This window comes from Carlito syrichta, unplaced genomic scaffold (genome assembly GCF_000164805.1).
Source record: "Carlito syrichta isolate Samal-C Ts95f unplaced genomic scaffold, Tarsius_syrichta-2.0.1 Scaffold313175, whole genome shotgun sequence".
NCBI lineage: Eukaryota > Metazoa > Chordata > Mammalia > Primates > Tarsiidae > Carlito > Carlito syrichta.
In genome coordinates this window covers 700780-726818 of record NW_007257271.1, presented here as the reverse complement: position 1 = coordinate 726818, position 26039 = coordinate 700780, and the positions used below count along the sequence as shown (strand labels likewise).

The 26039-nt window shown below is 36.4% G+C and overlaps 1 protein-coding gene across 7 annotated transcripts in view; it reads left to right on the top strand.

The window, feature by feature from the left end:
- CLASP2 (cytoplasmic linker associated protein 2) overlaps positions 1-26039 on the top strand; it is a 207754-nt gene that overhangs the window by 69311 nt on the left and 112404 nt on the right. For 5 of the 7 annotated variants that reach the window (XM_021718620.1, XM_008070168.1, XM_008070167.1 and 2 more), the window contains exons 3-6: positions 5965-6044; positions 11481-11573; positions 20620-20765; positions 23044-23179. In XM_021718620.1, coding sequence (XP_021574295.1) covers positions 5965-6044; positions 11481-11573; positions 20620-20765; positions 23044-23179 — 455 coding nt within the window. Of the gene's footprint in view, positions 1-5961; positions 6045-11480; positions 11574-20619; positions 20766-23043; positions 23180-26039 lie in introns of all 7 variants that reach the window. The other 2 variants (XM_008070162.2, XM_021718618.1) reach the window with 1 other exon arrangement.

The window sequence follows — 26039 nt, the reverse complement described above, 5'->3', positions numbered from 1 at the left end:
GGTTTTGTAAAGAAAGTTTTGTTGAAACACAGCCACATTCATTCATTTGGAAAAAATTTGAGTAATTGCAAAAGAAACCATATGGTCCACAAAGCCTAAAATATTACATGGCCCTTTATAGAAAAAGTTTGCCAACCCCTAGTGATTATTATATCATCTTTAATAATAATTTTGTTTTATTCATTTTCAGTACACTTAATTTTTCCTCTTGTAGTCTTAAATATTAGTTTTGTAGGTACACATATTTGGAAAATATTTTGACATTATTTTCTTTTTTCAAACCTTAAAAGATATTTTCATATTGTCTCTGGCTTCCACTGTTGCTCTTGAGAAATCTGTAGTTCAAATTGTTGTTCCTTTCTAGGTGATCTCTTCTTCCTCTAATTACTAGTTCTGTCTTTGGAGTTATACCAGTTACACAACAAAGTTTTAGGTGTTAATTTCTTTTTATTTATTCTGCTTGGGTAGTGTTGTGTCTCCTGGCTCTATAGATTCATGGTTTATTAATCTGGAAAGGTCACAACTGTTATCTCTTTTAAAATATTGCCTTTCTTCTCTCTATTATATTTTTCAAACACCCCAAGTAGTCACATTAGACATTCTCATGCTGTCCTTCATATCTCTTTTTGTATTTCCATTTCTCTGTTTCTCTTGGCTGCATTTGGGTAATATATTCTGGTATATTCTCCAGCTCTCTAATTATTTATTCAATATATTAATATATTTAAATTTCAGTAGTTGTATTATTCAATTTAGGTTGTTTCATTTTCCCCCCTAAATTCATCTGTTCATTTCCTAATAGTCTCCTGTTGATTGGTCACCTTTGGGATTCCATCCTTTATTTCTTTAAACAAATACATTCACATCCATTCTGTAGTCTGTACTGGATAAGTTTATTATGTACATTTCTAAAACCTGTTGTGTGTTACCTGTGACTCTTAGTTCATAATAGTTTGCCTTCCTGTGTATTTGATCTTCGATTGCAAACTCATTGCCTAAACTTAGTCCTGTGAGCCTAAATTGGGGATTCTAGAAACTTCTGTCCAGTTTTATTCATGTTTGAAACTGGACCCACCATGCATAGTATTCTTTGAAAGCACTGGTAGTATTTCTGTTTTTACAACTCTCGTTTAAAAATGTGAATTGTAGACTGGGTGTGGTGGCTTATTCTTCTAATCCTAGCACTTTGGGAGGCCAAGGTAGGAAGATTGCTTGAGCCCAGGAATTCAAGACCAGCCTAGGCTACATAACGAGACCTCATCTCTACAAAAATAAAAATTAACTGGATGCAGTGGCATATGCCTGTAGTACAGCTACTGGAGAGACTGAAGTGGGAAGATTGTCTGAGCCCTGGAGGTCTAGGCGGGGTTGACCATGATTATGCCACTGCACTCCAGCCTAAGTGACAGAGTGAGACCCCAACTCAAAAAACCAAATGTGAATTGTGTATGAATTTCATTGAGGTTCACAACATATTTACCCCCATGTTATTTCTTCATCATTTATTCTGATCTTTAGTGTTACTCTCTTCAAGGTAGCACTGAGATTACCTGCCCTTTTCTGCTTCTGGGGCTTTGTTCTCCTTGCTTCTGTATGTGAAGCAGGCTACTTTATCCTTCATCCTTTGCCTCATTCACCTTTGTATCTAACTTCGTCTGAGTTGTAGTTAAAAACTAAGTAGAATGGAATTTTTCTCTTACTTTAACTTCTTAAAGTAATATTTGGGAATTTCTGAGATACACCTACTCTAGCCAGTCTAGCACACTAGAAAACATCATATCTGCTGAATGGTAGTAACCTCCAACTTCCTTCTCCCTTCCTCCCCTGTCTATCACACACACAAAATCCAAGTGATTGCCAGCTTGGGGTGAATTCTCAGGCAGGGTCAGCAAACAGTAGCCCACAGGCCAAGTATAACCAATCGTCTGCTTTTGTTTTACCTATGAGCTAAGAGATTCTTACCTTTTTTAATGGTTAAAAATATTCAAAAGAAGAATAATATTGAATGACATGTAAAAATATATGAAATTCAATTTTCAGTATTTATACACAACACACTTTATTGGAACACAGCCTTGATCATTCATTTACATATTGTCTCTGGATACTTTTATGCTTCAGTGATAGAGTTGATTAGTTACAACAGAAGCTATACATTCCACAAAATCTAAAATATTTACTTTCTGACCCTTTAGAGAAAAAAAAATTTACTGAGCCCTATTCTAAAAGTGATTAGATGCTGTGCAAAGCTCTTCTATTCTGTTTTAGCCCATGAATACCTTCTGGTGTGATTGTTAATTTGGTTGTATTTGAGGGAGCTTTTAGTCAGGTTGGAAGCCAGCACTCTCTTTCCTTCAGCCCAGCCTCTACTTGTACTCCCATTCTCAAACTTATTTTATCTAACTATGTCTCCCCTTGGTGTATGTACTTTCCTTTTCTGTGGCAATATTTGGTATTAGGCCTTATTACCGTTTTGGACTCTCTTCCTGTGATATCCATTCTCCTTGCTTGTGCTAAAAGTACTTTGAAGTATTTTTAAGGTGAACTTTAAAAATCATAAAGGGGAATGATGATTATATGATGAAGCAATTCATTCAACAGATTATTCACCTTTGTAGATACCCTTTTTCTACTTTTTTGGGCCAGAAAATCAAAACTAAGGTTAGGGGAAACATTAGGCATACTAGGATCATAAAAGGTTTACTTGTCAGGCTAGGCTGGGGAGCTCAGCATGTACCTTGTCTTCACACTGTTCATATACCCAGTCCATTCCCATTAGCAACTCTCCTTATAAAGTGTGGTTATTAGAGGTAAAAATGAAATAGATTGAGGTCAACTATTCAAATTATGTAGGCTCTTTCCAAATTTTTAATGCCCGTGTCCAGGTTAGAGACCAAATTATCACATCTGAGATAGCTATAGGGCTTCATTTAGTGCAAATAGCTTTTGGTCTGTGCAGCTTCTGTGGGACTTTGAAAAGTCATTTAATTTCTACTCAGCTCCCCCTATCCCCACAACTTATTTGGCCCCACTCTTAGAAGTTACTGGGTAATAAAGTCATTAAAGTAGATTGTGACTTTCAGAGTCAACCTTCCCTATGTATGTCTTTAGTCAGTGGCACATTTTTCTGTCCTTATTTGGCATTCTTTCAGATGTTCTGAGTTTCCTTGAAGGTTGTTGATAGTTATGTTTGTGGCTGGCAAGTTAGACTATGTATCAGAGCTAACATTTTGCTCGATGTATGCTATTTTTGTAAATTGCATATTCTGTAGTCATTCTTCAAATTGATCTTCCCTTCACCTTTTTATTCCTCTGTAAAACTTTTTTGCCTTCAATACTTTAGTGCGCTAACTGTCTCTGCTCTGGTACTTCTACACGTATTTCCTCCACAAGTTTGAGACATACACGTATTTTCTGTAAATTTGCTGATTGGTTGTTCTTGTTATTTAACAAAGTAATTTGCAGAAAGGGTGATATATAAATGAACAAAATGTGAATATGGAAAGAAAGTTGTTTTTATGAAAACTGTTGACTGTTTAGGAATTACTTAGTAAGGACAGTTTCCGAAAGGAATTTTTGTCAAGGCCTATGCAAGACAGTTATGAAAAACTGGGGAGAAAATGTAAAAAAATCTGGGCTACTAAACTCTATATCAGAGGACCCATAGCAAAAAAAAAAAAAAAAAAAAAGTCACATATAAAGAGATTTTCGAATTAATGTATGTTTTTAGATGTTTAGTTAAGATAATATGGTTATATATCTTATTTTTCATTTCCTTTATTTAACTAATTATTTTTAGTTATTCATCTGCTAAGACTGACCATGGGACAGGGTTGAGAGTATTTTTGTTTCGTTGGATTTTTTTTTAATCTAAAAATTAACTTTGTAATTTATTGTTGTAATAGAATTTTTTGTAGTAAGCATGCATTAATTTCCCTTTTTGTTTATTAAATTTATTACTGTTACTTTTAACTTGTACTTTTATTGTCTTAATGCTTTCCTATACTGTTCTGTGGTTCATTTCTTACCACTGTTAAAACTCACAAAGATCTTCTAATATTTTTCTTTTTTTTAATAAGAAATTTCTTACATATCTTTGGAAATCCTGAGTGTTTTTTATTTGAAAATATTGAGTGGGGTTCAGGGTGTTATGGCCATAAGTTGTACTTTTCATTTGATTATTATTATTACTATTATTATTTTTTGAGCTGGAGTCTCACTCTGTCGCCCAGACTAGAGTGCAGTGGCACACTTATGGCCACTGCAACCTCAACCTGCTGGACTCAGGCAGTGCTTCCATCTCACTTCCTATTAGCTGGAACCACAGGTGTGCACCACCATGCCCAGCTAAGTTTTTGATTTATTATAGAGACAAGGTCTTGCCAAGTCGCTCAGGCTGGTCTTGAACCCCTTGGCTCAGGCAATCCTCGCACCTCCGCCTCTCAAAGTGTTGGGTTTACAAGCATGAGCCACTGCGCCTGGCCTGATGATGTCAGTTTTTAAAATCGGTTTTGAAGTATTAATTTTTCTTTTGGTAGATGATAAGCTTAATTTAGGCTGTGCTCTTAATTTAAAATTTTAATTGGAGAGGTTTTAAAGTTAATTCTTTAGGATATACATCTTGTGTAGTTGAAGTCCATTTCGTATGTTGAATTCTAACCACAAAGAAGTATGTGAAATAGAGTTAAAAACTAATAACACCTGTATCAGCTAGGGTTCAGTTAGGAGACAGAAAGGACAATAGCTATTTTTACTGAGAACATTTAATACAAAGAATTTTTAAATGAGTATTAATGAATTAAGAATCCAGAAGGAGTACACTTAAAACATCATGGAGAGCCGGGCTCGGTGACTCAGCCTGTAATCCCGCGCCTTTGGGAGGCTGAGGTGAGTGGATTGCCTGAACCCACGGGTTCGAGACCCACCTGGGCAGGCTAGACCTCATCTCTACAATAAATCAAAAAAATTAGCCGGGTGTGGTAGCGCGCGCCTGTAATTCCTGCTACTTGGAAGGCTGAGGCGGAAAGATCGCTGGAACCCAGCAGGTCGAGGCTGTGGTGGCCGGGGGCATCCACTGCACTCCAGTCTGGGCGACAGAGTGAGACTCCAACTCAAAAAACAAAAAAAACATCATGGAGGTAGCAATTACAGGAAGCAGCTACTACCCTTAGGACTGGAAGAACAAACTGAGGATATTAGTATTGTTAAAACTTATAGGCTTAGAGGAGGAACTCTGCAAATCTGGGACTCAGACATCTAAGGAGAAGGCACTAGCTGACTGGTGTCTCGGTACAGCTAGCTGATCAGTGAACGTTAGATAATCTGTAAACTGGAGACAGTTGCTGCTCCTGGACTGAATGGTCTGCCAGAGTTGCTTGGGTTTTACTAGAACAGGAAGCAGTCAGGAAGGAGCAGGTTCCTTCTTCCTTTAGCTTTCCATTTCTCTCCAACGCCCTCTAGTGACAGAGCTTAACTGGAAGTCATTAGAACCAACAGAAAAAATGGTTTGGTGAATGGTAGGCCCAGCACCTCAAAGCAGACTATGTAGAAGAATAAATTGGGAGTTGAAAGACATTTTGTGTGCAATAAAATGTTTGTATAAATTTAATTCCAAGATCCTCATTTCTTTTGTATTTGCTTTCCTGACCGTAACAGCATACACAGATCCTCTGCATCACTTATTTATTGACAGGGTCATTTTAAGTTGCTTTTCAGCTTTTCGACTGTTTATTCTTTCACTTGTATTTGTATGTTAGTTAATGCATTGAATGGGGCAGGGGTTTTTGGGAACTCTGTTCTTAATTTAAATTTTACAACCAGCCTAGTCTTGTACATTATAGAAAAAGTTAATCAGCTGCTACTAAGTACCTTGACTTTTCTGGAAGTTGGAGATTTTTTTTTAATGCTTTCTATATAAAATGGCATATTCCTAAAAATTATGCTTTTGTTGCTATTAATTAGCAGGTGCTTCTAAGGAAGGAGGTGCCGGAGCAGTTGATGAAGATGATTTTATAAAAGCTTTCACAGATGTCCCTTCTATTCAGGTAAGGCTATCAATCGAGTGGTACTTTCCATGAATATTGCCTGTGTGCCTGTTCATATAATTATTTGACTTTGTCCTTTTTAAAAATATCTTTTTTCAACGGGGACCAAAGGGAGGCCCAAACTTTACCTATATGATGCCCACTTGTATACCTAATCATGAATCGTATCCCACATCTTTAAAATAAAATGTAAAAAAGAAAATTAAAAATACTTTTTTCTTTAAATGACTATGTAAATGAAATATTTGAGTTACTATTACCAAACTATCGCTTGTTGGTAAAATTAGATTTTAAAGTGATTATTTTGTAGTGAGGCTGAAATAACATTGAATCCATACTGTTGAATCATATTATGTTGCAATATGTTACTTAAAGATTCTTGAATTAATGAGTTCTTAGCCTAGAGAGTATTGGAAATTAGTTGTCAATAGAAATATGGAAGTCATTCTCATAGATGTAATTTGAAGTAGAGTGGACACATCCATAAATAAGAGTTTTATTTCCGTGGCTTAAAAATATAGATAAATATAGATAAATGTTATATTGTACATAACATTATACAACCTTTCTACTCAGTATTATTTTTTATATCTTTTCACATTGTAAAATTTGTGATTCTAGTTCATTAATTTGGATTAATAGATGGCATTCTATTATATGAATGGTTCATTTATCTGCTCTGCTAATGGACATTTAGGTTGTTTCTGACTTGTATCTATTCCATATCCTACTGCAGTGGAGATATTTGTACATTTGTCCTTGATTATTTGTAGGAGTTTCTTCTTTTTTTTGAGTTGGAGTCTCACTCTGTCGCCCAGACTGGAGTGCAGTGGCCACTTCCGGCCACCGCAGCCTCGACCTGCTGGGCTCTGGCGATCCTTCTGCCTCAGCCTTTCAAGTAGCTGGAACTACAGGTGTGCGCTACCACGCCCGGCTAATTTTTGATTTATTGTAAAGATGAGGTCTCGCAAAGTTGTCCAGACGGCTCTCGAACCCGCAGGCTCAGGCAATCCACTCACCTCAGCCTCTCAAAGGCGCGGGATTACAGGCTGAGCCACCGAGCCCGGCTAGGAGTTTCTTTAGGTTGTAAACATAGGAGTGAAACTGCATGGTTATAGTCTTTAATTTTATTAGATGTCACTCTGTGGGGTTGTTGTGCCTGTTTAAACTCCTATTAAGAAAGGTATGATAGTTTTCATTTCTTTACATCTTTGAGAACACTTGATGTCATTTACAGTATTTTTTCCAGATGATGGAATATTTTTCAAATAACAGGAAAAGGCTGGGCACAGCGCTTTGGGAGGCAGAGGCAAGAGGATTGCCTGTGCCCAGGAATTCGAGACCAACCTGGGCAACTTGGCAAAACTTTGTCTGTACAATAAATCAAAAAAATTAGCCAGCCCTGGTGGCATGCGCCTATAGTTTCAGTTATTTGGAAGGCTGAGGTGGGAAGACCGCCTGAGCCCAGTAGGTCAAGGCTGCGATAGCCGCGATCATGCCACTATACTTCAGCGTGGATGACATAGTGAGACTCCAACTCAAAAATAAATAAATAAATGATAGTAATAGGAAAAGTATATTCTTCCCTCCTTTTTTATTTTACAGACTTTCATATGAGAGAGAGATTAATGTTGTAGGGACAGTTAGTAAAACTTTAGTTGGACTTGGATTTATTTTATTGGTCAGTATGCTTTTGTCAGACTGGTAATATCTTGGTATCACAGGAACCAAAAGCTACTCAACTATATGGTGAGGGAAAAGTTGTTTTATAGCTACTCACTGCTTTCTTGCAGCTGACCTTCTGCCACCCTTCTCCCAAATGTTCCGTACCTTCCATTGTGCCCTCTGGATTATCTTTTTCATAAGAGCAACTCTCCTAAGCCTTAACCTCATTTTTTTTAGGGTCCCTTCAGTGTCCTTGTTTTAATTAAAGTATAATTTTTTTCTTGAAGATCTCTAAAGACAAGGCTGATTTATTACTCTTGACTCTAACATGTTTAGTAATTGACAGTAGGTTTATTGTGTTTGCTCTCCTCATTATCACATGGTGATCATTTTTCCTATACCCATTTGCATGAGGTTTATGCTCTCTGGCCAGCCTCCTTATTATTGCCATGTACTGACCTGAGCAACATTCCACTGCAGCCTAGGTTAGAATCTCACCTCTGTCACAGTAGCTGTGGCAACTTTGGGCAAATTACTTGACCCTCTCTACTCTAGTTTATTCTTCTCAAAATAGGAATTATAACTATATACTCAGAGGGCTATTGTGAGTATAAATATGACAATATAGATAAAGTACATGGTAAGAACATGTTAGCTATTATCATTATTATTATCCTAAACTTTGACACATTCTTGATGATTTTTGTCTCTATTTGGATGACCCATCAGTTTCTATACCTTTATATTTTTAAAGAGTTCAAGAAAAAAATTAGATTTTAATTAACTAATTCTCCTTAGTTGTCTACTTCATAGTCACACATTGGATTTTGATGTCCTTTATATGCTATTGTTCATTACTTGAAGAATCTTATTACTGACTAGGATCTCCTTGCTTTTTAAAAGTACTCTGACAAGTATTTTTCCACTACTTCAAGGATTTGTCTTTTGTACTCACTCTGAATTTATCATCTCTCATTTTTATTTTCCTTCTCATCTAAGCTTTGATACCATGGCTTCTTGCAGGAGGGCTGCATATAATATAGTAAAATCCTTTGCTTCTCTGATATTTTTTTCATAATAAAGTATCAAGCAGTGATTTCTTTGTAATACCCATTTCTCAAAATGACAGCTGAATGATTCCCAACTTCTTATTTCCTCTATGCTCATAGCCCAGAAACAGTGCTGCTAGAGAGAGTAGTCTCATGCTAGGGCACATGCTTTTTAGTGGAATTTGCATAAAATGAACCCTCAGCAGTCTGACATCCTTACTGTATTTCTATGATCAAGTTATTTTTCTGCTTTCCTCGGCTATCAGACATGCTTCTTATTCTTTTCACCCATCAACCTGGCTCTCTTCTCTCTTCTCCCAGTAGAGGACCTCACCCCTTACTTTTTTATTAAATAGTCATCATCAAATGGGAACACCATCTTTCTGCAGCATTCTTCTTCATTGTATATTCCTTCTGTTCTGTTGCTCCAGAAATAGCACCTCCATTAGTGCTCCAAAGCCCATTATTTTCTTAATAAATTTACACAGTCAGTGATTTCGTGTGGGTTCAAGCTGTCACTGTTTTCTAGAACCTTCTCACTGTTAACATGGCTGGGCTCCTCAATTTTTAAAAAACCTCACTGGGCTCCATATCTTCCAAATACTCTTCATTTTGGCTTTCTCAGTAAGCATTTCCAAAAGAATTGTCTGTACTCACTATTTCTGTAACTTTACCTGTCTTTCACATCATCTCACTTCTTTTCAGCTTATTCCTTCCTTGAAACAGGTCTTGGGAAGATCACTTGTCACCTTTGTAGCACCACAACCAACTATTTCTTTGTCCACTTTATGTCTGTCTCATAAGCACATTCATCTTTACTTAACTGTTAAATATTGAGATTACTTAAGGGTTAGTTCTGGACCCTGTCTTCCCACCCTCCATTTTATTACTGAGTCACCATCTACTAACCCATAGCTTCAGTTCCTACCTTTATATAAATAATGTCAAGGGGTTTTTTTTAAATCACCAATCCAGAGCTGTCCTAATTTTTCCATTGTGATTGTTTACTTGACATCTCCTTTTAGATGTCTCAGAGACATTTCAAGCCCAACCTGTTTGAAGTTGGAATCATAATTTTCCCCCCAAAACTTACTCTTCAGTATTCTGTATATATAAACCATTACTTAATCAATTATAAAAGTTAGAAACTTAGGTATCATTATATGGATTCCTAGTGATTTTCATACTTTTGCTTGATACCCACTAAAAGAATGTTTAATAAATTATGTACCCCCTCACTGAAGTAAATTTTTGATTTGACTCTTTTTTACCTTCTTGATGAAAGGGAAGCCTTGCACTGTATTCCAGTACAATGCATCACCAAACGGATAGGGATGGTTAGCTCTTCTGGAAAAATAGCAGAAAGGCTATTGCGAACGAACAGAAGGTAGGAGGCAGGAAAGAGCTAACTTAGAAGCTTCAGGAGTCATTCTCTATCAGAATGTTATCTGCCGGGCCCCCCCCCCCCGTGCTTCTTCAGCCTTGTCCCATGTCCTCCTTTTCTTTACACTCATTTTATCTTTCTTAAGCTACAAATAAATCTAATAGCTATTGGAAAATGAAAGATATAAATAGGGTGATCTGATGCAGGGACTCAGATGATATCACCAATACTCAGTTTCGCTCCATCTCTCATTTCTGATTCCTCTGCGTTGTCTTTCCTCATGGTCAGCAACATGACTGCTGCTGCTCTAGTCTCACACCTTTACTACCCTCTACCTCTTTTCTAGTTTATCTTAGTAAGTTTGTTGTAGACTGATTTAGGTCACATGCCCACTTCTAAACCTTGACACTGGTGTAAGAAAATACTCTGCACTGATGGAGTTAGCTCTAGGTCATTGGCTCTTTTCCTGATCCTGTTATACTCTTTACCCCTGTACCCTGACCTTTCAGTTACTTTCTGGCATAGAGCCTTTACACATGCTATTCACTTTCCAGGGAATGCAAATCTCTGTCCACTTTGCCTAATGTTATTCTACTTATTCTTTAGCTCTTAGCTCAAGTTTGACTTTCCTGACTCAGTCAAACCTCTATTATATATATATACTTTTATTTTCCTTTGTTGTATTTTCTGTTTGCAATTTCCTATTTAATGTCATTCGATTGACTTTTTAAAAAAATCTCCTTGGCTAGATTGTAACCTCCATAAGGCAAAGATCATGTCTATTTTTTGCTTACTGTAATCTCTCTAGTGCCTAGCATAGTACATCTCTATTATGTGAATATTTGTTCAGTGAATGAAAGAATAATGGTATATAGCTATTTGACAAATGGTTGACTCTACGGAAGCAAAGCATGTTGTTATCCTGGCTACATTTTATCATGATAGAGGAGAGAAAAAGAAAATAAACTTAAAACATGTCTTTTTCACAATATTGTGTAATAAGTGTATGAATGCAATAAAATAGGTTGTATACTTGAAATTATTTCAAGAAATTAGCCCTATTTTTATTAATTCTTGAAATTTTGTATCTTGGTTTCAGATTGCAAAGCATTTTATGAGTATATTTGAAGAAATAGCAAAAAAGAAGAAAGATTAAAGCATTTTATTATTGTCTTTAATGTATTTTTATTCTCCATTTGAAAATTGTGCTAGAAAAAAAAATTGTGCTAGAATAGGAAATAACCTTATTACTTAGAAGATTATTTTAAACATCAGGGTATAGTTTTGATATTGCTTATCGCAAGAAATGTTGTTATAATTCTGAATCTTTTCTTTAAGATCTATTCTAGTCGAGAACTTGAAGAAACATTAAACAAAATCAGGGAAATTTTGTCAGATGACAAACATGACTGGGATCAGCGTGCCAATGCAGTAAGTTTTTTTATTTCTTATTTTTTCTTTTTTTCAGTGACCTTTTCAAAAATATGGAAATTCAGTAGTAGTGCTATATGCTTATTCACTTATAAAATAGAATCTGATAGGTAACATTTTGTTCTAGATAACAATTGAGGTAATAGGCATTTTCTGATTTAAAGTCAATTTTTATTTTGTTTTTGCCGACCAGATAATACCTGTCCTATGCATTTGGTAATCTCTCCACATGTGGTGTTTGCTGACTGATTAGGAAAGTGTGAGCTTCAGAGGACTCTTGCTTCTCTGTGGACTTACTTAGTTGCTTATCATCACCATCCTCAAGTCATAAAAAGTTGACCAGTAAAGCAGTTCACTTTACCTTCATACTCAATATTTTCGTAGTATTGACATAAATTCACAACAGGATATGCATGTTTCTGGCTTTTTTCTTTCTGTTCACTTGAATGTGATACATATTTCTCTCCTGGGATTTTTAAAAAAGGTCAGGTATCCTTGAGCTAAGAATATTTTATTTAACCTTAATTCCTTGAGGACAATATTTGATGAATTTTAAAATATTTTTATTGACAGTGGTATATAGCTATTTGACAAATGGTTGACTGTATATGTTATTTTAAAATCTACAAGCTTGAATTCGTCAAGCTTACATGATCAGATTACATGTCAGTAAGTACCTCAGATTCCTTCCTCAACAAGCAGAAGAAGGGGTTCTGTTTGAAGACTCTCTTCTGCTCTGAGAGCTCCCAAACTGGCCATGAAATCTCCATTTTGGTGAATTAAATCAAATAAGGTCTTTTGACAACTATGGCTTTGATGACACTGAACAAAAGATCATCTTTTGCCTTCTGTTTTTTTAGGCATTCTGCATATTTAAAAATGTTAAAATACTGTTTTTAACAGAGAATATGTTACTCTAAATTTGTTAAATATAGTTCATGTGTTTTTTCTTCAGTTCTGAGATGAGACTAATACTAAAAGATTGTTGTCACAGGTGATCTGTGGAGAGACATGACAGATTAAATATTGTCAGTAAATCAGCCGGGCATGGTAGCGCATGCCTGTAATTCCAGCTACTTGGAAGGCTGAGGCAGAAGGATCGCCGGAGCCCAGCAGGTTGAGGCTGCGGTGGCCGGGAGCGGCCACTGCACTCTAGTCTGGGCAATAGAGTGAGACTCCAACTCAAAAAAAAAAAATTAAAGCCGGGCTTGATGGCCCAGCCTGTAATCCCAGCACTTTGGGAGACTGAGGTGAGTGGATTGCCTGAGCCGGCGGGTTCGAGACCCGCCTGGGCAACTTGGTTAGACCTCATCTCGACAATAAATAAAATAAATATTGTCAGTGTAAAAAAACCATGAATTTTATCCAGTTATTTTTGTTTTACTTTGAAACTGCCATTTGGAAACTACAGGTGGTCTTCAATATTTTTAAATTAAAAATTAGTTTTGTTTTAATAATTGTAACAATGCTGAGGATTGTAAAGAAAAGTTTATAGTTTTCCTATTAAAGAAACAAGCTTTTCACTTTAGAGTATATTGTTTTCTTTGTATATGTATTCAAGCATATATGACAGAACAGTTTTTTCCCCTACTCCTTTTATTAAAAAAAAAAAAATTGAGGCCAAGTACAGTGGGTGATGCCTGTAATTCCAGCACTTTGGGAGACTGAGGCAGGATTACTTGAGCTCATGAGTTTGAGATCAACTGGACAACACAGTGAAACCTTGTCTCTACAAAAAATTTAAAAAATATGACAGGCTCGGTGGCTCAACCTGTAATGCCGCGCCTTTGGGAGGCTGAGGTGAGTGGATTGCCTGAGCCCCGTGGGTTTGAGACCCACCTCGGCAACTTGGCGAGACCTCGTCTCTACAATAAATCAAAAATCAGCCGGACGTGGTAGCGCGTGCCTGTAATTCCGGCTACTCAGAAGGCTGAGGCGGAAAGATCTCCAGAGCCCAGCAGGTCAAGGCTGCGGTGGCCGGGAGCGGCCACTGCACTCCAGTCTGGGCGACAGAGTGAGACTCCCACTCAAAAAAAAATAAAAATAAAAAACTAGTGCGTGCCTGTATTCCCAGCTACTGGGGACTAAGGCAGAAGGCTTACCAGGTCCCAGGAGGTCAAAGCTGCAGTGAGCTATGAGGGTGCCGCTGCACTTCAGCCTGGGTGAAAGAGTGAGACTCTGACTCAAACTCCGCCCCCCCAAAAAAAACCAAATGAGAATATTTCAGATGCATTACTTAGTAACTTGCTTTGTTTTCCTTATCAAATCATGCTTGGTATAGGTATCAGGCATATAATAGTTGCACATATATTTACTGAATGCAGATCAATATGTACTTACCTTTTTTAGTTTACTATATATATATACATACACATATACTTTGTTAGACCATTTCCCATTTGATGGATTTATAGTTTTGTTTTGTTTTTGTTGTTTTAACAATGTTGTGAGCTGAGTACAGTGGCTCATGCCTGTAATCCCAGCATTTTGGGAGTCCAAAGCAAGAAGATTGCCTGAGCCTGGAGATTCCAGACCAGCTTGGGCAACTACGCAAGACCTCATCTATACAATAAATTTAAAATATTACCCAGGTATGGTGGCACATGCTTATAGTTCCACCTATTTGGAAAACTGAGGCAGAAGGATCTCTTGAGCCCAGCAGATTGAGGCTGTGGTGACCATGATCGTGCCACTGCACCCCAGCTTAGACAACAGAGTGAGATGCCAACTCAAAAAAAAAAAAAGAAAAGTTGCAGTAAACATCATTGCGCATATTTCTCACAATGGTGCTTTTATTTTTGAGGGTTAGATTTTTTTAAATTATTATTTTTGATTAGGAGTCTCATTCTGTTACATTTTAAAGTGTGAATTGTTGGGTAAAAAGTAGATGCTTGGCAAGACCTCATCTCTACAATAAATAAAAAAAAAAATTAGCCGGGCGTGGTAGCGCGCACCTGTAGTTCCAGCTACTTGGAAGGCTGAGGCAGAAGGATTGCAGGAGCCCAGCAGGTCGAGGCTGCAGTGGCCGGGAGCAGCCACTGCACTCCAGTCCGGGTGACACAGTGAGACTCCAACTCAAAAAAAAAATAAAAAAGTAGATGCAATTTTACTTTCACAGATTCCAGAATATTTTGAACAAAAGTGTTAGTCACTTATAATTTTCTTTGCAGTTTTTGGTAGCTTCTGTTTTCTTTCTTTTCTTGATAGCTGGATGCTATCAAGTTTTTTTTAAATTTGCCCCTCTTATGGGGGGAAACAATGGGGGGAGGGATGATGTTGTGCTTTGTGTATTGTGTTATATGTTGCAAGTAGTTTTTTCTACTGTATTGTTATTTTATTTAATATTATTTAGATACTTCTTGAAATTCTCTTATATTTATGATCGTTTTCCCTTCTTTATATACCTCAAGATTTTATAACTGTGTTTCCTATTTTTTCCCCCAAAATCAATAGTGTTTTTTCCTTACATTTTCATCTTTAGTCCATTAGATTAAAAGATAAATTTTAAAATTAAATAACCTAAGTTAAATGTGAAATTATACATGATAATGGTTATGATAAGTAGACTTTTAGTTTCTGAGTGTGTATTAGTACAGATGCCCACCTGTGTATATCTCTTTTATTTATTTATTTATTTTGAGTTGGAGTCTCACTCTGTCACCCAGACTGGAGTGCAGTGGCCGCTCCCAGCCACCGCAGCCTCGACCTACTGGGCTCCGGCAATCCCTCCGCCTCAGCCTTCCGAGTAGCTGGAACTACAGGCACGCACTACCACGCCCGGCTAATTTTTTTATTTATTTTAGAGATAAGGTCTCGCCTGCCCAGTCGGGTCTCGAACCTGCAGGCTCAGGCAATCCACTCACCTCAACCTCCCAAAGGTGTGGGATTACAGGCTGAGCCACCGAGCCCAGCTATGTATATCTCTTTTAAATGATGTTATAATTTTATTATGTATGTATATTTGCCAGTCATCTACTAACTAGTAAGGCTTTGTCTTGTCTAATTGCTGTAGCTAAGACTTCTAGAAATATATTGAATAAAAATAGGCATTTTTGTCTTATTCCAGATATTGTAAGAAAGATTTTCAATTTTTCTCTGTTTAATATGATACTAGCTGTGAGTTTGTTTTATATGACTTTTTTCATACTGAGGTATGTTCCTTGTTATACCTAGTTTTTTAAATAGTTTTTTATCATGAAGAGATGTTGACTTCTACTGAATGCTTTTTGGGCATTTATAAAATAGATCGTGTGGTTTTTGTCCTTCATCCTGTTGATGTGATTTATCACATTTATTGATTTCTATATTATTTTACCATCCTTGCTTTGGCATGAATCCCACTTGATCATGATGATGTTTTTAATGTATTGTTGAATTCAATTTTATACTATTTTGTTGAGGATTTTTGCCTCTATGTTCATCAGAGCTTGTAGTTTTCTTTTTTGTTTGTGTCCTTGCCTGGTTTTGCTATCAGGGTGATACTGGCCTCATAGAATGAGTTTGGTTGTATTCCTTTCTCCTCATTTTTTTTTGAGATATTTGAATAGGATTGGTATTAATAGTTCTTTAAATGTTTAGCAGAATTCTGCAGTGAAGCTGTCAGTTCCTGAGCTTTTCTTTGATGGGAGATTTTTATTACTTCTTTCTTATTACTTGCTATTATTCTGTTCAGGTTTTGGATTTCTTCATGGTTCAATCTTGGTAGGTTGTATGTGTTTAGGAATTTATTCATTTATTTTAAAGAAATAAAGCGCATCCAGATCAGAAAGAAAGATGTCAAATTATCTTTGTTTGCAGGCGATATGATCTTATATTTAGAAAAAATCTAAAGACTCCACTAAAAAACTATGAGAACTGATAAACAAATTGAGTAAAGTTGTAGGATATTAACATACAAAATTTCCTACAGAGTTATAGGAAATTAGCACACAAAAATCACTAGCATTTCTGTATGTCAACAGGGAATAATCTGAAAAAGAAACCAAGAATATAATTCCATATACAATAGCTACAAATAAAATAAAATACCTAGGGATAGATTTAACCAAAGAAATATATAAGTTCTCTACAATAAAAGCTATAACATTGATGAAAGAGGATTTTTTTTTTTCGAGTTGGAGTCTCACTCTGTCGCCCAGACTGGAGTGCAGTGGCCGCTCCAGGCCACCGCCGCATCTACCTGCTGGGCTCCAGCAATCCTTCTACCTCGGCCTTCCAAGTAGCTGGAGCTACAGGCGTGTGCTACCATGCCCAGCTAATTTTTGATTTATTGTAGAGATGAGGTCTCGCCAAGTTGCCCAGGCGGGTCTCGAACCCGCAGGCTCAGGCAATCCACTCACCTCAGCCTCCCAAGGCGCGGGATTATAGGTTGAGCCACCGAGCCCGGCTGAAAGAGGATTTTTTAAAAATGGAAAGATGTTTCATCTTCATGAATTGGAAGAATCAGTATTGTTCAAATTTCCTTACTACCCAAAGCAATCTACAGATTCAATGCAATCTCTATCAAAATATGAATGATCTTCACAGAAATAGAAAAAAACAGTGCTAAAATTTATATGGAACCATATAAGACACAGAATAACCAAAGCATTCCTGAGCAAAAAGAACAACACTGAAGACCTCATGTTACCTAACTTCAAATTATACTACAAAGCAATGGTAACCAAAACAGCATGGTACTGGCATAAAAACAGACACACAGATCAATGGACAGAATAGAGAACCCAGAACTAAATCCACATAATTACCGTCAACTCATTTTTGGCAAAGGTGCCAAGAACATACAATGGGTGAAGGACAGTCTCTTCAATAAATGACACTGGTAAAACTGGATATCCATATGCAAAAGAATGAAACTAGACCTTTATCTCTCATCATATAAAAAAATCACATAAACTGGTTTAAAGACAATGAGACAAACAGAAGAAAACATTGAATAAACAAACTGGGATATTGGTCTGAGCAAAGATTTATTGAGTTTGGTTGCACAGGCAACCAAAGCAAAATTGGACAAATGGGTTCACATCAAACTAAAAGCTACACGGCAAAGGAAACTGTCAACAAAGTGAAAAGACAACTCACAGAGTAGGAGAAAATATTTGCAGACTACCCATTTGACAAGAGATTGATAACCAGACTATATAAGGAGCTCAATCAACTCATTAGGAAAAAAATAATAATCTGATTTTAAAATGGGCAAAAGGTCTTAATAGATTTAAAAAAAAAACAACATACAAATGATGGTGAACATCACTAATCATCAGATAAATGCACTCCAATTAAATGACATGTCATATCATCTCACTCCAATTAAAATGACTTTTCTCCAAAAGACAGGGAATAATGTATGTTGGCAAGGATGAAGAGAGAGGGGAACCCTCAAATGCTTTTGATAATAATGTAAATTAGCATAACCAGTATGGAGTTTCCTCAAAAAACTAAAAATAAAACTACCATACTATCCATCAATCCCACTGTTGGTTATATATCCAAAAGAAAGGAAATCACTATACAATGGGGACCCAAAGAAAACTTGAATTATTTTTTGGAGGGAGGGTCCCTGTAGTATAAGCTTCCCCTACTAAGTAAATGTTCTAGGAACCCAATTGCATCAGTGAACTAGCTAGCGTTGTGAGAGGCTACATTCAGCTCCAGTGAAATTTTGTGTGTGTGTGTGGAGATTTTTTCAATGTATTTGCCCATTTCATGGTGAGTAATTTACAAGTGTATCTGCCCACACTACACTGAATATTCAACAGTTTTTTGACCAAAATCCACATGACCCTCATGTCCTACCCTCCCTATTTACCAATCTTGCCCTGCACAACATTTTTCTTTGTTTTCCCTGATGAAAAATTTTCTCAAAGGGAAATGTTTTGGTGATGTGGAAGAGGTGAAACCAAAAAAATGGCAGAGTACTAAAAGGCATGAAAATTGATGAGTTCAAAAATTGTTTTGATCTTTCTACAAAAAAGATACTTGCACACGCATGTTTGTTGCAGCTCTATTCACAAGAGCAAAAACCTGGAACCAACAATGCTGCCCATCAAAGCTAGACTGGATTAAAAAAAAATTGTGGTACATATTCACGATGGAATATTATGCAGCCATAACAAAGGACAAACTTGGACTTTGCAGCAACTTGCATGAATTTAGAGCCTATCATACTCAGTGATCTATCACAGAAACAGAACAGAGTACCTTATGTTCTCATTCATAAGCGTACCTTGAACAATTATAATACTATCAGAAAGGGATTGGCAATAGTGGTAAACTGCCAGAGGAGGGGGAGTGGGATTGGCAGTTGAGGGAAACTGCCAGGGGAAGGAGGGGCACACCTCATCGATAAGGGTACCTGCATAATGAGCATTTATATACTTAATCCTGAATTGTACCCCACATCTTTTTTTTTTTAAAAACTGTTTTAAGCAGTGAAAAACTCATCTTAATAGGTGAATTGCATCAAATGTAGAGTACTTTGAAGGTAACTGAAATTTAAATATATAAGAATAAATACACAATTTTCCATAAATTCCAGTTTTTTTGGATCCTCCCTGATAGTGAAGAGATATCTGTACTCTTGTGTTTATTGCGTCAGTGTTCACAATAGCCAAAATATGGTCAACCTAAGTGTCTTTAGTGAATGGATAAAAAAAAATTCACATTGTATACATAAACACAGTGGAAATTATTCTGCCATAAAAGAATGAAATCCTGTATTTGCAACAGTGTGGATGGAAGTGGACAACATTGTGTTTGGTGAAACAAGCCAGGTACAGAAAGATAAATATTGCATGTTCTCAGTAATTTGTGGGTACTAAGGGAACAAAAATTGAACTTAAGGAGATAGAGTAGAATGATAGTTACTAGAGGCTGGGAAGGCTATTGGAAAGAGGGTGAATAAAGAGAGGCTGGTTATTGGTTGCAAAAAAAACCCCATTTAGATAGAACGAATAAGGTCTAGTATTAGGTAGCACAATAGAGCAACTATAGTTAAAAATTTATTATATATTTCAAAGTAACTAAAAGAGTGGAATTGGAATAGTCATAACAAATAAATGATAATTACTTGAGACAATAGATTTGCCATTTATACTGATTTGATCATTATATATTGTATGCTTGTATCAAAATATTGCATGTTCCCCATAAATACGTACAACTGTGATGTATTCCTAATAAGAAAGAAACTAAGATTTTAACAGCAAAAAAAGTAATGCCAAAGTTATATACATGGGGAGAAAGAGTCATTCACTCCACAAAGTCTCATAGTTTTAGCATATGGACATGGTGATAGCTTGATAGTTGGTTGTTTTGATTTTTTACCTTTGCTTATGGATGAGTAGAGTTTCCAAATTTGACCCTTTTAAAAACAGGCCACTTTGGTAGATAGTGATGATAGTTGCACAACATTATGAATGTACTTAATGCCATTGAATTTTTTATTCTTTAAAATAGTTAAAGTGAGCCGGACTTGATGACTCAGCCTGTAATCCTAGCACTTTGGAAGGCCAAGGCAAGTGGATTGCCTGAGCCTGCAGGTTTGAGACCAGCCCGGGCAACTTGGCGAGCTTTGTCTCTACAATAAATCAAAAAAGTAGCGGGGCATGGTTGCGCATGCCTGTAGTTCTGGCTATGAAAGTCTGAGGCGGAAGGATCGCCAGCACCCAGCAGGTCGACACTGGTCTGGCTATGAGCGTGCCACTGCCCTCTAGCCTGGGCAACAGAGTGAGACTCCAACTCAAAATAAAATAAAATAAAATAAAGTGGTAAATTTTATGTTAATGTGTATTTTAACACAAGTGAAAGACTCTCTTAAAACTTTAAAATTTACTTATCTTTTTACATATAACAAAATCTATACTGTTCTTTTACAAAAAAGCTTTGTTTGCATGTTTATTTACAAGATGAATTTAATGCTACTAAAATGTCTGAATATAATGTGAATATAATGAAACATGTTTTTAAAAAATTTTGTTTGAATAATGTAGTTTATTTTTTGCACTGCTACTTTTTTAAAATCAAATGAAAATTCTCTATATTTCAGCTTAAGAAAATTCGATCACTGCTTGTTGCTGGAGCTGCACAGTATGATTGCTTTTTTCAACATTTACGCTTGTTGGATGGAGCACTTAAACTTTCAGCTAAGGATCTTAGATCCCAGGTGGTTAGGGAAGCTTGCATTACTGTAGCGTAAGTATATTCCTTTTATGATAACTCTTTTCTGTAAGTGAATTTAGTATTCATTGATTCAGAGCTCAGTAAGTGATAGAAAAAAGTATATATATGATCCAGAAATTATTTTTATTATACATGATTCAATTTGTATGATTTTAAAAAATACTTGACAACTTTTTATATCAACCTTAAAATATCTTTATATATCTGAAGCTTACTGGTGATTTTTTTATCATTAACTCTAAATATAAGAAGAAAATGAATAAGTTTAAAAACTAACGTCTTTACTTTTCTCATTACTAGGTTGGGTATTAAGCACTCCATTTCTGATATTTTAGCAATTATGTAGGAATTGTAACATGCATCATCAACTTATCAAAATCTAAACTTATCCTATATGTTTATAGTCTTCCTTAATACAGGGATAGTAGAACACTTAAATTCTATTTGCCACTGCTTATGACCTAAAAACTGTTTTTGCATAGGTGGTTGTTTAAGCATTCCTTTGAGAATAGGGGACATAAGGGTACCTGCTATTAGTATTTCTAATTAGTATTATCTTAAATAGTCCAATCAAGATGGGGGAGGGAAAGGCAATAAAACTCTGAGGATTGCAAGAAAAGGACAGAACTAATATAATCATCCATGCAGAATACCACAAGAGAATCTACAGACAAAGTATTGTGATTAAGGGACTTTGGCAAAGCTGCTAGATACAAGTCAATATACCAAAATGATCAAATATCTCTAACTAGCAAAAAATTCTAAACCAAAACAAACTTATTAAATATAACCTCAAACAATACACCTGCAACAGGACTAGCTATCTTGCAGAAAACTGCACAAAATATGTAAAACAACTGTTTCCTGATAATGGACAGCAGACAGGACAGGAATGGAATTCTTGAAAGATGCAAGTGAGTTGAACAGTGTGAATTTTGACCTGGAGGTCCTTTCTAAACCTTGGGGAAGGAAGGAGGAAAGAAGAACAAGGCAATCTCACTGAACTGAGGAAAGAGAGATTAAAGTTTTGGAGGTGGCCAAAATTTGCAGTGTAGCTTAATGGAGAGAGGAGAAATATGCAGAAGAAGAGCTATAAAAATCTGTGTGGAATCCATAAATGTAGCAGAAAATTAATCTGCACCTGTAAAAGGTACATGTCTCAGAAGAGCGAAAATAACTACTGCCTAGGAGCTATAAGATAAACAAAAACACCCAGAGCTTCTGTAGGACTGAGAGAGGTTCAAGATCTGGTCAGCCAGAATGGGGAAACTTTGTTGAACACCCAGAGCATTTGGTGGCGAGCCCAGAAAGGAAATCATATAGGAAGTATTAAACCAGATCTAAAGTAAGGTGACTCTAGACCCTACCTCTCCCAATAAGCTTGTAAATAAAGATCAAGTTGTTTTCCAGGTACATTACTTGCCTACCAGAACAACCCTCCAATTTTTTAAAGGTAGGCAATATCCAGACAAAAGTGGTACCTCCTTGCTTTTCATGTGAAGTTCCTTTTTGCCTGTGATTTCAGACATTGGAAGACTGATATTATAATGAACATTAGTAAATATGCTGGCACATGAGTACTTTTTTGAATTTTTGGAGCTAACTCTATCCCAACCATGTACTTTAAATAATATATTAAATATGTAGCAGTCAGTACTGCAAACATTGTCAGAACTGAGTCATTACAGCATATTTCCAAAGTGTTTTAACTAAAATTGTACAATTAAAAACTGATTCACTTGGAAATTTGGAAAGAGAAGACAGATGTCCTAAAGACCACTCAACTAACTAGCATACAGTAGTTATATTTTTGATCACAAAGTCTGAAGAAGGAAGTATTTGTGCCCCCAAAACTGGTGATACTATTAATAGAAATAGAGAACATCTTGAGGAGCTTTGATTTGGGTAAGATTAAGAACTTGTTTATAAAATGGTTGAACTTAACATTGATAAGAGGACATCAAAATGCAAATATCTCATGAATAAAGACAGAGCAATTATTTTACCTGACATTTACTTAAATTCTGAGATAAGATGGCTTCTCCAACTGCCATTGCAAAGAGATTAGTAAAATGCCAAATTTCAATTTTGGATTAGCCAGATAAAGAATGGGAAAAAGAAGGGATTACATAGTATTTGGACTTCCCTTTCTCTCTTGTTTTTCTGCCAATTAGAACTGGTTAAAATAAAAAATTCCTAAGTTAATTCAGTGACAGTATTTAAAAATTCTGTAGTCCTATCTATATTTAATGCTAAACTATTAAAAAATACTTTTTGTCTTCCTTCTTAGCCATCTCTCAACCGTTTTAGGAAACAAATTTGATCATGGCGCTGAAGCCATTGTCCCTACACTTTTTAATCTTGTCCCCAATAGTGCAAAAGTCATGGCTACTTCTGGATGTGCAGCAATCAGATTCATCATTCGGGTAGGTTCTCTCTTTCTCTTCCTCTTTTGTCCTGTGTCTCCCCTCCTCCCCTTCCTCCTCCTTCCCCTTCTCTTCCTGTTTCACTGTCTTTCTATTGTGTACTTAAATAAGTCTTTGGTGTTTTTTTTTAACCCCAAAGGAAAATCACTTTTAAATCATTTTACTGATAGTAAAAGCTATAGATGATCATTATAGAAGATGAAAATAATACAGAAGATTACAAAGTAAACATGCTTGCATGTGGAATATAATATATACATATATGTACATATATGTATGTGAAAACATGTATTACAGTAATGTGTAAGTAATCACAAATGTTACAGACAGTGATAAAGATGACAGGCAAATTCTTAATACAGTCACATGCTGCATAATGACATTTCAGTGACAGCATATGTGATCATGGTTCCACAAGATTGTAATAACTATTTTTATTGTTCTTTTCTATGCTTATTCAAGTACTTAACATTGTGTTATACTTGCCTGCAATATTCAGTACAGTAATATGCTGTACAGGTTTGTAACCTAGAAGCAATGGGCCATACCATATAGCCTGGATGTGTAGTAGGCTATTACCATATAGGTTTGTAGAACTACACTCTGTGATGTTTGCACAACAATGAAATCGCCTAATGATGTAATTCTTAGAACTCATCCCCTTTTAAGCGACACATGACTGCATTTCTTTTGAACCAAATCTTGAGGATGTCCAAAAGAATAGAGTTAAAAAAATAAATCTCGGGGCAACCCCTTCGGGTCCCCTCCCACTGTGGGAGCTTTTCTGTCCTCTCAGTAGATTCTGCTTTCTCAAAAAAAACTAAATAAATCTCATCCCTTAAATTCTGCTTCTCTATAACTAATCACTGTAGCCACTCACTTTCTAAACTTCTGTGCCTATACAAATTTGCTCCACAAATAGAAAATGTGAATATATATGTATCTATATCGTGTGTGTGTGTGTGTATGTGTGTGTGTGTGTAATCTATAACTTTTAAAAACTTTATGTATTTGGACTGCTTCCCTTGTCCATACATGTAATTCTTTTAAATACTGTGTCTAAATCAGTCCTCTGTTAAATGACGTAGCATCAAATTGTCCTCACCATTCTTCTTCCTGCAGTTTATGGAGTCCTTTTTCTCCATCTGTGTACAGTATCATCTATTACTAGCATCTTTAAGGTTTTACAATGTAATAAATGGAATATTATTTCATATTCTGCTTTGTATTTCCTAGACTATTAGGGATGTTAGCTTTTTCCTTTTATAATTTTATGAATTGTCAGTTTATACTCTGTGCATTTTTTCTCACTTATTTGTTTTTTTTTTTTGAGTCGGTGGCTCACTCTGTTGCCTAGACTGGAGTACAGTGGCATGCTACAGTCACTACAGTCTTGACCTGATGGGCTCATGTGATCCTTCCGCTTCAGCCTCCCAAGTAGCTGGAATCACAGGCACAGTCCACCTGTTTGGCTAATTTTTTTATTTTTATTGTAGAGACAAGGTCTTACCAAGTTGCTAAGGCTAATCTTGAACCCCTGGGCTCTGGCAGCCCTCTCACCTGGGCCTCCCAAGGTGCTGGAATTTTGGGCGTGAGCCACTGCGCCTAATTTGTTCTTTATTATTTTAAGGCCGTAGTTTTTCTCCTGAGTTTGGCATTGGCAGCATCCCAGTGATTTAAATATACCACATTCTCTTTAGTTTCTGTTTCTTGATCATTTGTAACTTTCATTTCAACTTCCTCTTGAGTTACATAATAATATTGTTTTTATTTTCAGTTGGTTCTTTTGTTCATATTGTCTTTATTTTCTAATTTGATAACATTCTGATCAGAAAATTTGATTGTATGATTTCTTCTTTTGTGAATGCCTTGAAATTGTATTTGTGTCCTAATACATCATCAGTTTATATAGGTAATCCATTAGCACTTGCAAAATATAGAATTCTTTGGCAGAAAGCAGAGTATTTTGTTCTTCCTTAAATTGAGCTTATATTTTATTTATGTTCCTCAAATTCTTTATGGTCTCATGTTTTAAAATCTACACTGTCTGGCAAATTCTGATTCTAGTTTCATCAGTTTTATTTTCTAGCAGTTATTACTTTATGTACTTTGTAAAGTAAGAGTCAAAGTTTTTGACTGTTATCTTTTTGTTTGTTTGTTTGTTTTGAGTTAGGGTCTCACTTTCTCAACCAGGCTGGAGTACAGTGGCACGACCACAGCTTACCACAGTCTCAACTTCCTGGGCTCAGGCGATCCTTCTGCCTCTGCCTCATGAGTAGCTGGGACAACAGGCATGCACCATTATGCCTGGCAAATATTTTGACTTTGTTGTGCAGGCTGCTCTCAAAGTCCTGGGCCCAAGCAGTCCTCTCACCTTGGTCTCCCAAAGTGCTGGGATTACAGTCGTGTGTGCCACCACGCCTGGCCTGTCATTTTGAAGTAGTATTTTTTTTGTTTTCTGTTCACAGTGTTTCTTACCTGTTTCTTTTTTCTTTTCTCGCTTTTTTTTTTTTTTGGTAATTTAGAAGTTTCTTGCTTGTCAGTGTCAAGAATAAAACTTTTGTTTCACTTCTTCTTGCCTTTAAAAAAAAGTACATTTTTTTTTGAGTTGGAGTCTCACTCTGCCCCCCAGACTGGAGTGCAATGGCTGCTCCCAGCCACCGCAGCCTCAACCTGCTGGGCTCCCGTGATCCTTCCACCTTAGCCTTCCAAGTAGCTGTAACTACAGACACGCGCTAGCACACCTGGCTAATTTTTTAAAAAAATTTATTGTAGAGATGAGATCTCAAGTTGCCCAGGTGGGTCTCGAACCCATGGGCTCAGGCAATCCACTTACCTCAGCCTCCCAAGGCGTGGGATT